The sequence below is a fragment of the Varanus komodoensis genome, unplaced genomic scaffold, assembly GCF_004798865.1.
Source record: "Varanus komodoensis strain SLA01 unplaced genomic scaffold, ASM479886v1 scaffold1, whole genome shotgun sequence".
Taxonomy (NCBI): Eukaryota; Metazoa; Chordata; class Lepidosauria; order Squamata; family Varanidae; genus Varanus; species Varanus komodoensis.
In genome coordinates this window covers 7036806-7051605 of record NW_025335268.1, presented here as the reverse complement: position 1 = coordinate 7051605, position 14800 = coordinate 7036806, and the positions used below count along the sequence as shown (strand labels likewise).

General features: G+C 40.1%; 1 protein-coding gene across 1 annotated transcript in view; it reads right to left on the bottom strand.

Annotated features, from left to right (window-relative positions):
* DNAH14 (dynein axonemal heavy chain 14) overlaps positions 1 to 14800 on the bottom strand; it is a 174927-nt gene that overhangs the window by 86812 nt on the left and 73315 nt on the right. The window contains 4 exon segments of the mRNA XM_044450129.1: positions 5283 to 5399; positions 7144 to 7373; positions 9798 to 9915; positions 13906 to 14158. Of these exon segments, the coding sequence (XP_044306064.1) occupies positions 5283 to 5399; positions 7144 to 7373; positions 9798 to 9915; positions 13906 to 14158 (718 nt within the window).

The window sequence follows — 14800 nt, the reverse complement described above, 5'->3', positions numbered from 1 at the left end:
ATGTCTGTTTGGATTGAGGAAGTTGGAAATGCCTCATTGAGAGAGGGAGCAGTCCTAGTTTCCTTAAAAGAAGCCCGAATGTGATTGCTTCTGAAGAAACAAGACCGGAAGATGTAAACAACTATTGGCCTCTTGCTAATATGTCTTCCCTGGGCAACATTATGAAGAGTGTAGATGAGGCAATTTCAGTCATTCCTATACTATTTTTCTGCTCTTTATACTTTGAAGCCACCAAACTCTGCATATGGATTCTGAATTTAGAAATCTACCATTAGAAATTGTGTACCGGGATATAATGTTATCCAGTATGTCTCTACCATATGAAAAAGACTGTTCCTCAGCAACTGTTCCAGTAATTATACAGTGGTACCTTGGCTCACAAACACTTTGGTTCACGACCAAATCAGGTTGCAAACAAAAGTTCCATGAAAATTTTGACTTGGGTTGCGAACTCCACATTGGGTGGCAACCAAGATCGCAGCCATCTCCCCATCCCGATTAGGGAGATGGCCACAATCGCAGTCGCGTTCATGCAGAGAAGACGTGTGTGATCACAGGCACGCTCATGCAGGAAAGATGGGTGCAATCTCTGCCATCTCCCCCCCACAACCAGCATGATCGCAGCCACCTCCCCACCCCACCCCCTGAGTGGGGAGATGGCCACGATCACAGTCGCGTTCGTGCAGGGAAGACATGTGCGATCGCAACTGTGCTGTGCTGCGCCTGTCTTTCCTGCAGGAGCATGCCCGTGATCACACACTTCTTCTCTGCACAAATGCAACTGCGATCATGGCCATCTCCCCACTCGGGGGAGAGAGATGGCCGGAATTGTGCTGGTTGGGGTGAGGGGGAGATGGCCACGATTGTGCTAATTGCGGGGGAGGGGAGATGGTCGAGATTGCACCCGTCTTTCCTGCAGGAGCACACCTGTGCCAGGATTTCTTTGAGAAGTACCAGCCCAACATAACTGTAACGAACAAGAGTGTTGAATCTGATGAACGATAATGTGGTCTCTCATTTCCGGAGGGTTATGCAGCGCAGGAAAAAACAAGTGGCTATAGACAGATTTTTCACCAAAATCGACCCTGCAGCTAAGAGACAAAGAAGAGAGACAAACCCTGAAAGAGATCTCCCCAGTGTCCTTATGGAGGGGGACTCTCCCTCAAAACAATAACCTCCCCCACACCTAGGTTAGTGTTCTCTACTGTACTGTACAGTACTTTGTTACTTTGTTGTTCTTTGTCACTTTGTTTCAAATTTTTCTGATTTAAAAAAAAAAAAGTTCCAGAACGGATTAACCTTATTTACATTGAATCTTAAGGGGAAATGTGACTTGGCTTGCAACCAAAAATTGGGTCACAACCACATTCAGAGGGGCCAGAACAGATTCACCTTATTTACATTGAATCTTATGGGGAAATTTGACTTGGGTCACAACCAATTTGGGTCACAACCAGAGTCATGGAACAGATTAAGTTTGTGAGCCAAGGTACCACTGTATTTGATAGCATGATGAGCTTTTCTACACAAGGAGTCTGTGCTGCAGTCCCGATAAATGGTTCTTTACATGCTCTTTAGAGGATGGTGTGACCCACCAGTTCCATTTCAGTTTTTACCATCGTTGCTGTTTAAAAAATGAAACAGTGGGGGAAATGGGGCGTTACTTTAGAAGAGAGAAAATTTCACTGTTTCTCTGTGTGTGTCTGAGCTATTCCACTAAAGCACAGCTCCACTTAGAAGTTACGTAGTAGAAAAGCAGGAAAGGGAAAACTGCAGAGCCCAGCTGTGATTAACAGAGTCAACTAGAAAAGCTTAAAGTGATTCTGACATAAAAGGAAAACAATATGAAGATGGCAAGACATTACATCTTTTTAATATATCTTAATATATAGAGTCAAGAAGCAACAGTGAGAACTGGGCACAGAACCACTGATTGGTTCAAAATTGAGAAAGGAGTTCGGCAAGGCTGTATACTCTCGCCCTGCCTATTTAACTTATATGCAGAGCACATCATGAGAAAGGCGGGCCTAGATGAATCACCAGTTGCAATTAAGTTTGTTGGGAGAAATATCAACAACTTCAGATATGCAGATGATACCACTCTCATGGCAGAAAGTGAAGAGGAACTAAAGAGCCTTTTGATGCGGGTGAAGGAGGAGAGCGCAAAAGTTGGCTTGAAACTCAACATTAAGAAAACTAAGATCATGGCATCCGGTCCTCTCACTTCCTGGCAAATAGATGGGGAAGAAATGGAGGTAGTGACAGATTTTATTTTCCTGGGCTCCAAGATCACCGCAGATGGGGACTGCACCCAAGAAATTAAAAGACGCTTGCTCCTGGGGAGGAAAGCTATGGCAAATCTAGACAGCATACTAAAAAGCAGAGACATAACCCTGCCAACAAAAGTGTGTACAGTCAAGGCTATGGTTTTCCCAGTTGCAATGTATGGCTGCGAAAGCTGGACCATAAGGAAGGCTGAATGCCAAAGGATGGAGGTCTTTGAATTGTGGTGCTGGAGGAGACTCCTGTGAGTCCCTTAGACCCCAAGGTGATCAAACCGATCAGTCTTAGAGGAGATCAACCCTGACCGCTCTTTTGAAGCCCAGATACTGAAGATGAAACTCAAATACTTTGGCCACCTAATGAGAAGGAAGGACTCCCTGAAGATCCTAATGCTGGGAACAATAGATGGCAAAAGAAGAAGAGGACGGCAGAGAATGAGGGGATAGATGAAGTCAATGAAGCAGTTGGGGTGTGCTTGGGTGGAGTCCAGGGGATGGTGGAGGACAGGAAGGCCTGGAGGAATGTTGTCCATGGGGTTGCAATGGGTCAGACATGACTTCGCAACTAACAACAACAACAACAACAACAACAACAACAACACACACACACACACACACACACACACACACATATATATATATATATATATATATATATATAGAGAGAGAGAGAGAGAGAGAGAGAGAGAGAGAGAGAGAGAGCGCTTCCATACAACCTGAAGTACCTGATCCTACTTAGTCTTGGAAGCTAAGCACAGTCAGGCCTGGTTGAAATCTGGATGGGTGACTGAATTGTTGTGAATTGCACAAAGAGCTTCAGCTATGGTTAGTACATCAATGTAATAACAACAATAGCAATGACATCAAACAAATTTAAAAATCAAGCATACAAAAATTAATTCTAGATTCATTAAACATATGCTTAATGTGTTTATTGGATTTTCAGACCAACTTTTAAAGTATATTCTGCTCATACAAATAATTCTGTTTATGTACTAGGCTTCTAAATAATACATTCATAATATTTCAATAATAAAATTTGCATATATATGATTTTAATATCTATATATTATTTTTTCAGCAGACTATATTTATTTTGATCTACAGTACTTAAGAACAATCTTACCAATAATCAGGACTGGATGCCTATTCAGTAAAAGAAGACTTGTTAAGAAACTGTGCCGAATTGTATCAATATTGGGAATAAAGGTAGATATTTTCTTTCCATGGTTTTCTGCCCTTCTATTATCAGAATCTGAAATGTCTGAAGTGTCTTAATTTAAAATAAATAAAATTTCAGATAATTAGGATTTTTCTTGTCATATTTATTTATTTATTTTAAACTTTCATAATATCAAAATTATGAAATAATTGCTGATTAAATCAGAGATCAGGACAAACTTTTAGATCACTGGATTATTTGAAGTGCATGGCCAAATATTTCCAGACTACAACATACTAACAATAGTAACAACATACTTCTCTTAATGTTGCTCTTTGATTTGTGATAACACTGTAGTTAACTTCTGTAGATAAGTAGCATTCTCCCCAAGTAAAAATTTTACACCTTGTTTTACCCTTTTCAAGTTACTAGATGTGGTTGATGGACCTTAGGGTCTAGTTAAAAACCAAGTACATCCTGAAGTCTACCTATATTTTATTCATTATTGCATCTGATATTCACCAGTGATCTGATTCACTTCTGAATTTTGTAATAACTGTTTTTCCAGGTATTGTGTTATTCTTTTTTAGCTGTCTTACAGCCATTAGGATTTTCAGTAGCCTGACATTTTGGGGGAAATATTGTCCTTGGATGGGTAAAAGCTATATGTATCTACTGAAATTCATGTCAAATCCACCCCATTTAGGTGAGGGCTGGGAGTTTGTTTGGGTTTTTTAAATCCATATAAATCGGAGTAGAAGAGTGGGGAAACAGCTCAAGGCTGGCACTTTCCTAAAAGCTATTGCTAAGTGATTTCTGATAGGTAAAAGTAGCTTCCTGGAAACTCTATAAGTAGCCCTACAAAGGAGCAGACCGCATCTGTGGGGCTTCATAGAGGCCATGAGTAAGAATTACATTGCTTGGATGCTTTCTTTGTTCCTAGCTGATCAACTCATGGAGGCAGCCATCTTTTTGCCTGCACAAGGGGCTGGAAATGATGCAGGGCATCAAAGATGTCCCAGGTGGGCAGGGGCAATTCCAAACCATGTGCTGTTGTGGATGTGCTGCTTATCCATAATGGCCTTTTTAAAGGCTAGGAAAAAGGTGAGGGGAAAGGAGCTTTCAGAACACCTCTTTATTTAAAATGCAAGTGGCACTTCCATCCCCAGCTGGGATTTTCTATTCCTTCTTCCTGATGCTCAAGAGTGATTTGCTTGCTTATGGCCCCTGCTAATGTGAAGACATTCTGGAGAAGACCGTTTGAAAACATTTTGGGAAAGAAAATGTTTTGTTCAACCTTTTACATATCCTATGGAAATCTTATTATTCATGAAGCCAAGTATCTTCACCAACTAAATGAAAAGAGCACTCATAAAATATATTGAGAGCCTGTGTGGTATAGTGGTTATAGTGCAATCGGACTCAGGCAATCTGGGTTCTAGTCTCCAATCAGCCAAGGAGCAAACTGGATGACTTTGGACCAGTCACAGCCCAACCTACCTCACAGGAGTAAGAGCTGGAGAGGAGAATGATTTAACCCCCTTTGTGTTTGTTATATGGAAAATATGAGATATAAGTCTAATAAATGATTAGAGAAAGAGAGGCAATCTGTTTGCCAAATATTATATGACTAACACACAAAGGTTCTCATTTTAGCATTTATTTATTAAAAATATTTATATTCTGCTTCTGTTTACTCAATATGCCTAACAATAAAAATTTAATCAGAATAAAATGCTACAAGCAATGTTTAATATCTTTCTGAGTTCAAAATATAACTTTGCCCAGAAAATTAAAGTAAAAATGCAATAATATGGGTTTGTGATAAATATTCTTACCCTTCTGAATAAGAAACTGTGTAGTAGGTACTAAATGTGCCCATGGTGCAAATTCTCCTGACTGCATATCTACAAAATAATCAAAAATAGTTTTGTCTCCAGTGGGGATCTGAATATCTATAGGTAAGAAAAGAGAGAAATACATTGGTAAGAAAAAGAATTAATTGTGGTGACTAGTTACTGTTGGCTACAAAGCACTAATTTTGTCATAGAATCAACACGGAGTAATATTTTTGGCAAGATAATATTTTTATGAGGTAAATTTTTACTGGTAAGAGTGTACGTGCTTTTGAGTTTCAAAAAGATCCTCTTGCTTTTTTAAAACAGCAATCCTGTTACATTTTACTTGTCAAGAATTCTGAAAATAAATGGCTTTCTTCTCACGTGTGAATTCACTTTTGAACTGCTATCTCCACCATATCTACTGATGCACTTTTGCAGTTACCGTGCATCACTGCCTTTTGGTATACAATATATTGGAAGTGAGCTCTTCTATTGTATGTATGTATGTATGTATGTATAAATGGCCAAATAGTTCAGATAGACTCTCTAGGCAGTATAAAACAGTGAAATTACAAGACAACTGAACCATCATTAAAAGTAACAAATTATTATTATAGCCAAGATCATTAAAAACATGTCCAGGTGAAACAAACAACCAAATTTACTAAAATTACAATAAAATAAACATTTACAATCCATTATTAAAATCAATTATTAAAATTATTACAATAGATGGAGAAGAGATATGTTTTCGCCTGGCACAGAAATAAAAGCAGAGTTGGCACCAGGTGAACTTCTCTGGGGAGCCTGTTCCACAGGTGGAGGGCAGCTACTGAAAAGGCCCTTCTATTTACTACCCCTCTCACCTCCTTGAGTGATGGCACATCCAGGAGGACCTCTTGCATGGATCTTAATGGTTGGATAGACATGAACAGGAATGCCATTCTAAAGGCATGTTGTCTAGCATGCCAGGGGACATGGCGTGCTTGACATATGGTGAGATGTTCAGGTAGCATTGCAGTTCACATTTAGTATACCCTAGACAAAGCTGCAGTACTTATCACATTGATGCCACAAGAGTGAACACAAAACTGCTCTCACAGACCATTGGTCAGACTATTGGCTCCTGTGTCAGACTACTGGTTCCTCTAGCCTATTTTGTCTAGCCAGCCTGGCAGCAGCTTCCAGGGTCTCAGACAAGCATCTTCTTCAGGCCTAGTGACTGAGATCCTTTCAGATGGAGATGTCAGGAACTAAACTTTGGACCTTCTCCCATGCAAAGTCGGTGCTCTGATCATGAATCATCTTGAGTTCCCTGCCTCTTGCAGAATTCCATTGTAGTCATGTAAATAATATACACTAATTCACTGGAGGTTGGTTGCTCCAATGTCAGTGAGGCAGTGCAGCAACTCTGGCTGGTAGTGTGTGCGTTAGGGAGCTGTCCATGGTACTTAGCCAATGCTGAGGATAGGGTTCTCTGAAAACCAGAGTGGATACATTGGCCCATAGACACTGGGGCCACCAGCCTCCACTGACTAATATGTATGCCGGCTGTCTTCAATGTTGGTCCCTCCAGATATTTTAGATTAGAACTTCCACTAGCCTCAGAAAGTATAACAAAAGGTCAAGGATGATGGGAGTAGTCATGAAAAGCATCTCAAAAACCAAAGATTGAGAGAGGTTTCTACATGCCATAGATCTTTAGTGCCTTTAGAATGGAGAATTTTGAAAGTGTGTTGTGCAAATTGTTCAGGCTCATAAAAACAATAAGATTGCATGGCCTTTCCAGTCCTATTCTTCTATGCAGTTTTTAAGACTAGTTTCCAGTAGAATATGGCAAAAAAAGAGCAATACTCACTAGCAGGAGGCTTTCTTTCAAACGTATCATGAACAAGGTAATTGAAGTCACGTGTTACTTTTGCAAGATCATCTTGGCTGGTGTTTATACCAATCAGAGTTTCACCCTCATGCTCTTCCTCTCGTCTTAAAACTCCCCCAACAGCCCATGTGAATGCAAATATGAAAAGTTTTCCTAGCAATACTGGTAGTTTATTAGGGTGTTTCTCCCAAAACCATCTCGATTCTTCTCTGAAATTAATACAAAGAAAATTAGATTTATTAATTAGCAGACTGGTTTTAGGAACTAGCATTGCTCTTTGCTCCTTTAATGACAGTCAGGCACAAATGTAGTAGGTTTGAGAATATAGGGATGCATTGGACTGTTTTTTTTAAACTACAAATTTATGAATTGGTACACTGATTTAGGAAGTATTGTAAGTACTAGCAAGCAAATTCATTTCGCATAGTGCATAGTTCTTGATTTACACTCAGTACATGACTCTTACGTACTATGGAACTGTTCTGTAGTTATGTGTGTGGAACCAATGTAACATTGGAAAATATTATTTGCCTGTGAATCCTCTTTTGCAATTAAAGAAAAGCACAGTTCTTTTTAAGTCTCTAACAAGTCCCCAAATCCAACATTACATTGATCCTATGAATAAACCATGAGCAGGTAATTGCACAAGTAAGCTGGCTCCAATACAATGTGCACATCAGTTCTAAAAGACTGAAGTAAGTAAGTAAGTAAATAAATAAATATGTAAGGGAAGGTAAATGATTCTAGAATAGTGAACCTGTTAATTCAGATTGAGGAATATGTTTCAAGTGTGTTGAAAGGTTCCCTGTAAGTTGAGCTGCTGGGCGGAGGAATGGGTTGCTTATAAAGAACTGTTAAAGTCAGAGTGGATCGACATGCAGAGAAGCACTAGAACTTGTTGCATGATGCAGTTAAGAAACTTTCTGTCAGCAGAGTGTGTGTGTGCATACCCCCAAAGATGGCCAGCAGCTTCTCACAAAATCAGCAATATCTCTGTCGTTAGCCAATCTCATATATAGGGGTTGGTTGGGTAGGAATATGTTTCTCAAGAAGTTTGAAAGTTCCAAACTTTTTGATGAATTACTGACTTCACCCTCCCTTGTCCCACTACAGATTAAAAATCCGCTGGAAATGGATGCCTAATGAATGGTAACTGCAGGATACAGTGCAGATTGTTCCTGGAATATATCACAGTCAACACAGATAATAAACAATAATAAAGTACAGCGACACTGACTTGGAAAGGGGCAATCACAAACTAAGGGCTTCTTGACACCAGGCATTTCTTGTGAGCAAGGTGCTTTACACAATGTCATCACCCTCCAGGGCTGCTATCATGCTCTGCAACAGTACCTACAGCTTCTCTGAGATCAAGAAAAATGTGGTATTTTCTGTAAATGGCAGCATGGAACTACAGCATCGCTTGGTAGTTGCATAATGGAGCATATAGAAAGACAGAGAACAAAAAGCCCTGTAAAAACACATATGCAAAGATGTGAATGCTAATTCTGCAAAGAATTAGGAGCAGAAGCCTCTGCAAAGCCTCATGTAAAAAAGCCCTTAATAATCATTGCACCCAGCACAATGTACCAGATAGCTTGCAGTGTTTAGGGCTTTTAGACAACTGCCTAAAACTCTGGCTTTATCACCTGTGCCTTTATAAAACCCAATGCTTGTGCAGATTTCCCAAACAGGGGGTAGAGAAACAGAAGTGTGATATATCTGGACTCTTGGGTTACAGCTGATAGAGATTTATCCTAATGTTTTCTACCCTGTTCCTTGTGTCTGTCTGTCTGCCTGTCTTTCTTAAATTTATATACAGCATTTTTTTCTTTTAAAGAACATCATAATCCTCCTCCTGCTCTCAATTTTATCTCTACAACAACCCTGTGAGGTAGGATCCCCTGTAAATCTGTCAGAGCCAAGGTCACCCAATTGGCTCTGTGGCTGAGTGCAGACTGGGACCCAGATAGCCTGAATCCCAGTCCCATGCTCTTAACCTCTGATCCAAAAGCTTCAAGAGCCAGTTAAAAACCTTGCTACAATTCCCCCACTTGGCTACCAGAACACCATATGAAAATATGCTTATGCTAAAAACCTCTATATTATCAACTTTCAATTTGGTACAAAATCCCATTGATTCAACACATTTCAGAATGGAATCTGCCATTTTATGTGAGACTCTGGCCAGCTCCAGGTGCTACACCAAGGTAGCTCTTTATTTAAGAACTGCTCTTCACAACACCCCTCCCCTCGAGACTTCTAGCTGAATCAACTGGGTTCTTTTTCTTGCTGGAAAGCATATCCTACCAGGATTGGGAGACAAGGTTCCTCAGCCAATAAAATAATGGCTTGTTTTTTAACTTGCTCATATTTAGGGGGAAATTATTTCTGCTTCTCTGTAACAGAAAACTGACACTCAGGTCACCTCGTGTAAAGCAGTCTTCCAATGTAAACACTCATTTGCTAGTAGATAGACTGCAAAGCGTCTATCCATTGAGAAAAATTATGATGCCCCACAGATCAAAGTAAAACAAGTTACGTAATTCAATGGTTTCCAATTATCATTTTGGAGAAATTGATTCTAAATTCAAGCATTTCATCATGTTTTGATTCCTTAATGGCTCACCCACCTTGTCTTCATTATTGATGGGACCACTCCACTGAGTGCACCAGTTACACCTGAAAACTGAGAAGTGCTGCTCTTGATCTCTGTGCAGAAACTCACTGTGCTTGGTCTTATTTTACTACCTGCAATGTAATGATCCAGACTGTACATTTGACAATCCAAGAAATAACCAAATACATAATACAGCTGAAGCAATTATAATTTCCTTTACAACTTGTTTTACATTTTAATTTCACTTTTCTTTTCTTCTTTTGATCCAAATCTACTACAAAGTGCTAGATGTTCTGAAATACTAGCTTGGTTGTTAATTCAGAAAACTGTAATGACTCTTATATGTACAAAACATGTATAGTAACTATTTCAATATTAATTTGCTTCTTTTACTCAGGAGGAAATATCAAAGGAAATTGGATAACTAGTTGCTGAAGCAAACTGAATCACATAGGGTGCATTTAGGGTGCAATCCTATGTATACTGAGGCAGAAAAGTCCTACAACACCCAGCATGGCCCAGTCACCCAGCTGGCTGAAGAAAACTGAGTTTTTTAGGACATTTTTCTGCATAAAGAAGGGTTGGCTTATACCAATAATAATTCTGGATACTCGTCCACTCATTTGAAAGCTGTACTGGTGGCTAATGTAACTGCCAGTGCTATTTTTCATCTCTGCTGGACTGAAAATAGTGATGAGTGTTTGAATGATAATCCAAATTACTGTCTTACCTCATGTTCAGGTCCAGTTTTTGGTTCATGGACAAAGAGACCTGGAATCAGAATGTCATGAATTTCTATCTAGAGCCTTGCATGTAATCCCAAGGCAACCGTTCAAAGGGAGTTAGCCTATTGTCCAGTGACAACGGTAGGTCAGAGGGTGACTCCCCCCCACCGGCTTAAGATAAATTTTCAACAGGTCTCTTGTCTTATTTTACTGGCATTTAAAGACATGCATTCAGAATCATGCGACACCAAAATTGATTGATTGATTGATTTATATCCTGCCTTTTTCCTACAAAGGGCTCAAGGCAGCTTACATCTCCTCCTCCATCTTATCCCCACAACAACCCTGTGAGGTAGATTGGGCTGAGAGTCTGTGACTGGCCCAGAGTCACCCAGTTGGCTCCATGGCCGAGCGGGGACTAGAACCCAGATCGTCTGAGTCCCACTCCCACGCTCTTAACCACTACACCACACTGGCTCTGGAATTGTTTCTAAACTGGGTTTTTCAGTGGGTTATTTAATTGCAAAGGTTGTGTTAATGTCCATCTGGAAGCCTCAAGACTACTGATCGATGATGACTTCTAGACTACTACTGCACTAATAGCTACATGCTGTTCTACCATGTTGCATAAAGATTTTATAAGTTTCTCCACTGGTCTTTTACCTGCCTGTAACTAGTTTTAGATGGCTCTTAACTAAATGCAGATTATATTTTATTTTATCATATGGCACATTCACATCACACTTCAATGAAAAAATATGGGCATAAAAATCTGACACATAAAAGCTAAAATATTATACACATATGTCTAAATTACAAATATAATTTTTGCTTTGTTTGTCACAACCAGGAAATCAGCATACTGTCCTTCATAAGGTCTATTTTGGCACTCTGTCACTATATGTTGAATAGTTTGTCTTTCAGTCCCACAATCACAATTAGATGATGGCATTTTGCCCCATTTTTGCCCCAATTTTTCCCCTTTAATAAATGTACAAAAGGTGAATTACATATCCCTAAAATTAAATGATGCTAGTGGCTTATTTAGTACAAACAGACAATGTCTCTTAGACAATGTCTATTTCAATGTTAGAATACCAAGGACTGGTCCACCTTTCTTGGAATGCTCATTGAGCACTCAGTACCTTGATCTCCTCACTCTTGGTATTGAAGATAGCTCCTCTTTAGGCTAAAACTTATTTTCATTGACTAAGATTATTTTGTGACATACTGCACCACGAATTCATGAAATTGTTTCTAGGGCAGGAGAGATATTTTATTGACACAGATAGGTATCAGCCACTGAACTATTTTAGCTAAATGAATAATTTTAACATATAATCAGTCATTGATGGGTTGTTATTTTCTTATTCTAATTAGTCTGATTTTTTGTATGTGTCTTTTTTGTGCGTCTTGCTTGCTTTGTGTTTTCAGTCTGAGTTATATGCAAGGCTGGTTGGTTAGTGAGAAATAAACTAAACCTTTCATCAGGCATCTACTAATATACACAACTTGGCAAGAAGACTTTAGAAAGTCATCTTCCTAAATAAAGCAGAACTCAGTGTCTTACCCTTATAGCTCCTATGCAACTTGCCTATTCAGCATAAAACAGACCATTAACATATGATGTTGGTTCGACACTGAGGATACAGTGTGTCTCTCCTGAGCTAATACATGGCATAGAAGATGTCGGATGAGGAGGTTTCATTGCTTATGCCTCCAATCCCAACTTAGCTCTGGCTCAGTGGGCATCCTTGTATATGTCCCACAGATTGTGCTGTACTGGCACTAATGGAGCAAGTGCTTCTGGAAATGAGCAAAGCACTAATTTCTGGATCAGGAAAGGCCAGCAGAGCTCCCTTCTGCAAACTGTACTGACCTGCCACAATATGTGCATGACTGCTTTGTTTAAAAGTGCTCGATTCTTGCATCTCACCATGTACAGGCTACATTAGATACTCCCTATAGTGACAGACACTGCCCATAATTGCACATTTTAATGGTACCACTTTTGGTAAACAAGAGGCTCCTTCATCATATGTACAGTACAGAACTGGTTATATGTATATGGGGAAGTATCCAATGGGGGTATTCCCTCCTCCAATTATTGATGATTGCATTGTACAAGTCTCCGGACCACTTGCACAACTATGATTTAGCACTTCTAGGGCACATCCTGGAACAAGTGGAAATGGTCGTTTCTGGAACAGTGGAGAGCAGCAGAGCTCACATAAGGAAGCTTTGCCAATACATCCTGATCCAGAAAGGAGTGTCCCCACTCATTCTGAGGCTTCCCCTTGATGTTGTTGTTTAGTCACAGTCGTGTCCGACCCTTCAGAACCCCATGGACAACATTCCTCGAGGCTCTCCTATCCTCCACCATCCCCTGCAGTCCACCCAGCCCCACACCCACTGCCCCAAGTGACCCCATCCAGCCCCCTCAACCTCTGCCATACCCTCTCTTTTTCTCTTCAATTGTTCCCACCATCACGGTCTTCTCCAATGAGTCCTTCCTTCTCATTAGGTGGACAAAGTATTTGAGACTTCCCCTTGCAAGAACTAAATCTCTATTCCGTAAGCAGTAGGTCCTGCTTGTGCAACACAATTAGTGGAATGCACTGCTTGTGGAAGTGAATCAGCAAGAGCATAAGCACCCTGTTAGGTACTGCCTATAGAATTTGTAGCCACACAAACTGAGGGACAATTAAGGAAACAAGTGAGGGCCTTAAGTAAAAAAGAAAACAAATGAGACCTTGCCACAAACAAATAAACCCACACAAAAAAACAAACAAACAAACCGGAAATGCTAACAACAACTGCAAGGCATGAATTTACTGCATCATAAATACATGAATACTAAGCTATAATAGCAACAGGGGTACAATGCCTTTTCATTTTAGGGGACTCATCCATATAGTATCCAGTTTTATTCATGAATTCCAGTTGTGCAGCATCTTGCACAATCATTATCAATGTGCACACTGTTCTCCATGGCAGATGGACTGCATGTGTCTCTAAAAATGCCAGACCCACTCATCCCCCAGTCATTCACACTGCACTTAAGGCCACTCCAGTAGCCTTTGAGATGATGGGCAAGGAGACATCAATGGGCCCTTTTGAAAAAAAGAACTCCAGAATGCTGAATAGAACACAGTCTTCTTACATATATGACTAACAGCATGATCCTTAGTAAGTTCAGCTGAATGCACTGGCATATCTGTAGAGTAGGATTGTACTTTAACTTGTAGGTTAAAGAAGAGCTGCAACTTCCAGCATCCTTCCTATGCTATGCTAGCTAGCACTGATGGGAGCTGCAGGCCATGGAGGGCCACAGGTTACCCAGCCCAGAGCACAGCATTACATCCTAAACATTAATCTTAGAAAGCATGTACTTACTGATCTGCAATCCACCACTTTCCTTAATTATGTGAATAAATGAACCAACAATTCTGCAAATATTCATTACAATCCCCATCTGATGTACAGGAAACGCTTGCATATTCTTATGCTTATTCAGAAAATCCATCCCTCCTTTTATACTTGAGTGAAACAAACTTTCAAGGTATTCCATATCACTCTGTGCTATTATTTCAGAAAAGCCTTCTAGCCATGTTTTAACATATGGCTCCCATCCTAGATCAACTGGGTCCTGCAAATGAATAGAATGAAAGAACAGATATTCAGAAATACACTTGTGCCATGTGTATATGTTCTATGTATTTTGAAAATCATTTGCAACATAGGAAGTACAGCACATTTCCCCTATATGACTATTTCCTATTGACTATCCATGTGCAAAAAGTTGTGTACTACAGTTCAGGGGTTAATTCTCCCCTTGCCTATAGCCTTTCCGTCATGCTCTTCAAATCTGAAGAAGGGTCCCTCACGTTTCTGCAACTATTCCAACTTCCTACTGAGGGTATCAGTCTGACAGTTCCAGGTGTACAAGACATACAGGACACACAGAGTAAAGCAAAAAAGAAAAAAAACCCAAATGCTTCACCCTGGCTGATGTGTGATGCTCAGGGTTAAAGTGCTCAGCCCTATCTGTTCAAGGATGCCCTTCCAAATAGCACCAAAGGCAGTAGCCTTGACTGCCAGACTTTTCTCTAAATTGCATAATTTAGTGCAGCAGAGGCCAATTTTCATGAAAAAAAGACAGGGATGTCTCGTGTATGCTCTGGCTGGTGCAAAATAGCCCTGATGGTCACTTCAGAGTCATGAGATACAACAGTGAATAGATTGGGTATATGCAAGTAAAGAAGTTATGCGGAATTGCTTCTGGGGAAGG